Source organism: Pterocles gutturalis, unplaced genomic scaffold (genome assembly GCF_000699245.1).
Source record: "Pterocles gutturalis isolate BGI_N339 unplaced genomic scaffold, ASM69924v1 scaffold14093, whole genome shotgun sequence".
NCBI lineage: Eukaryota > Metazoa > Chordata > Aves > Pterocliformes > Pteroclidae > Pterocles > Pterocles gutturalis.
The window spans coordinates 1,208-3,778 of record NW_010125762.1 but is presented as its reverse complement, the minus strand read 5'-3'; the positions used below and the strand labels follow the sequence as shown (position 1 = coordinate 3,778).

Below are 2,571 nucleotides of genomic sequence, written 5' to 3'. Positions count from 1 at the left end.
ACTACCTGGATCACATCAAGAAACCGATGGATTTTCAGACGATGAAACAAAACCTGGAAGCCTATCGCTATCTGAATTTCGACGACTTTGAGGAGGATTTCAACCTGATTATCAACAACTGTTTGAAATACAATGCCAAAGACACAATCTTCTACCGGGCAGCCATCCGTCTGCGGGAGCAGGGAGGTGCCGTGCTCCGGCAGGCTCGTCGGCAGGCGGAGAAGATGGGCATTGACTTTGAGACAGGCATGCACTTCCCCCACTGCGTAACGGTGGAAGAGGCTCAGGTCCAGGACATCGAGGATGGTGGGTACTCGTCCCCTGTCCTGGGGTACGAGGGCTGCTTGGAGGTGAAGCCTGGGCAGAGTTGGGGCACCTGGGGGTCTGTTTGAGCTGTCTCCTTGCCCCAGCCAGTGGGAACCCCAAGCTGCTGATCAGCCTGGCTTGCTTCCCACAGGTCTCCTTCTCCAGGTCTTTTAGGGTCACTTCCCACGTTCAGAGGTGTTTCGTACCATCACAGCTACTTCCCTCCTGCAGGGGAACCTGGGTTGCCCCATGTCATTTCACATAGAGGAGCTCCAAAGTGTTTGGAATTTCTCTTATCCATCTGCTCCTCTTTGTCCCTCCAGAAGATGTACGGTTGCTGCTCTCGGAGAATCAGAAGCACCTGCCCTTGGAGGAGCAGCTGAAGATCCTGCTGGAGCGGCTTCTGGCAAGCAGAGCATAGGACGGTCCCGCCGGGCCAAGATGATCAAGAAGGAGATCACAGTCCTACGGCGGAAACTTGCTCACCCGCGGGACCTGGGCCGAGACGGGCTGGAGCGGCACGGCTCCTCTGCCCGGGGAGTCCTGCAGTCGCACAACCCCTGCGAGAAGGACCCGCAGACAGACAGCGCTGCGGAAGAGAGCAGCAGCCAGGAGACTGGCAAAGGTACTGGTCCCTCCAGAATACAGCCACTTTGGGGGAACGATGGAGACCCGCCACGGGGCTGGGGGAGAGGCAGCAGGGCTGTGCAGGCAGCTGCCTCACACATGCCTCACTCTTCGTTCCTCCTTAGGAGCAGGGCAGACAGCCTCTCAGGGCCGTCCCTTATCTCCTGTTCCCCTGTGGGGGTGCCTCGTTTCCCTTAGTGCCCCCCGACAGGGTGGGCGCAAAGTACAGCGTCTGCACCTCCCCGGGCTCCCTCCCCGTGTCCCCATCCGAGGACAGTACCCCGCTGGGTGGTTTGCAGCGAGCCGTGCCAGCTGAGCAGGGGGATTGGCACTGAAGGAGGCTACCTCCTGCCTCGGGAACAGCTGCAGCTGGGTGCGTTTGCGCCTGGGGAGGGTCAGCAGGTCGCTGGGGTTGGCAGCTGCGGTCGGCGTTCAGCCGGTGAGCTCGCCTCCCGCGCGGCCGAGGAACTGGATGTCGTTCAGAGCCTGAGCGCTGTGCTGTCAGAGTCCCAGCTGGGTGAGGGGGGGCGTGAGATGGATTGTTTCCTGCTGCCAGCTCTGCCACACTGCCCAGTTTCCCTAGGGATGTCACAGACAGGCAGGCTTCAGTGTCCCTTCCTGCTTGGGGGCACAGGAGGGAGGTGCAGCAGCAACTGCCGAGCTCCAAACGCTCTCCCGGGGCTGGGGGCTGAACGTGGGCCAGCTGCCAGCTCCCTGCTCTCCTGGACGGAGATGCTGAGCTGGGCTCTGTGCGGAGCACAGCCTGGGCTCCAGGCAGAGCGGCCAAGTGTCCCTGGGGGTTTGTCACCTCTGCATCCCAGTCCTGCCCCACTAAGCACTGGGAAAAGCAGGCTCTTCCACAAGCAGGGAGCGTTTTAGGGTCTTTGTCTTTCAAGAGTGTTTCTTGGCTGCTATGTGTTGTGTGAAAGGTTTATTCCTGCTTGACTGCTCTTGACTTCTGTGAGGTTGCTGCCTGGGAGAAATGAGGGCATCTCTGGCTGATGGAGTGTTCTTTGATGTCCCCATCTAGCTTTTACTGTCAGCAGCCTGGATAGTCTAACCACGCAGGCACAGACATGGCAAAGCTGGAGATGGAGGATCTTCCGAGGCAGAGTTCCTACAAAATGAAGCTGTTCCTTGCTGCTGCTGCCGTGTGTTCCCTGCCAGGTCCCACGGGCTGCAGCTGATGCCTTCTCCTCCCTCTTCCAGGTCTGGGTCCCAATTCTTCTTCCACCCCAGCACACGAAGTTGGCAGGAGGACCTCAGTGCTCTTCTCCAAGAAGAACCCTAAAACTGCAGGCCCTCCAAAACGTCCAGGACGCCCCCCGAAGAATCGAGACAGTCAGATCACTCCTGGGCACGGGAACAGCCCCATCGGGCCACCCCAGCTCCCGATAATGGGTTCCTCGCAGCGGCAGAGGAAGCGAGGGCGAAGCCCACGCCCCAGCTCCAGCTCGGACAGCGACAGCGATAAGTCCACCGAAGACGCTCCCATGGGTGAGTGCGGTGGTTCCCCCCAGCACAGCCGGGCAGCAGTGGACCCGCCAGGAGCACATGGGGGGGGTCCTGCAGGGTTGTAATGCTGTTCTGGGGGGTGTCTTGCAGACCTGCCAGCCAACGGTTTCAGCAGCGGGAACC

At 60.1% G+C, this 2,571-nt stretch overlaps 1 protein-coding gene across 1 annotated transcript in view; it reads left to right on the top strand.

Annotated features, from left to right (window-relative positions):
* The window catches only part of BRPF1 (bromodomain and PHD finger containing, 1), a gene marked incomplete at both ends in the record, with an annotated part of 9,826 nt that overhangs the window by 6,053 nt on the left and 1,202 nt on the right, over positions 1–2,571 (top strand). Inside the window, 5 exon segments of the mRNA XM_010078717.1 lie at positions 3–306; positions 630–707; positions 710–931; positions 2,143–2,430; positions 2,539–2,571. The exon segment at positions 2,539–2,571 is cut by the window's right edge and continues 154 nt beyond it. Coding sequence (XP_010077019.1) covers positions 3–306; positions 630–707; positions 710–931; positions 2,143–2,430; positions 2,539–2,571 — 925 coding nt within the window.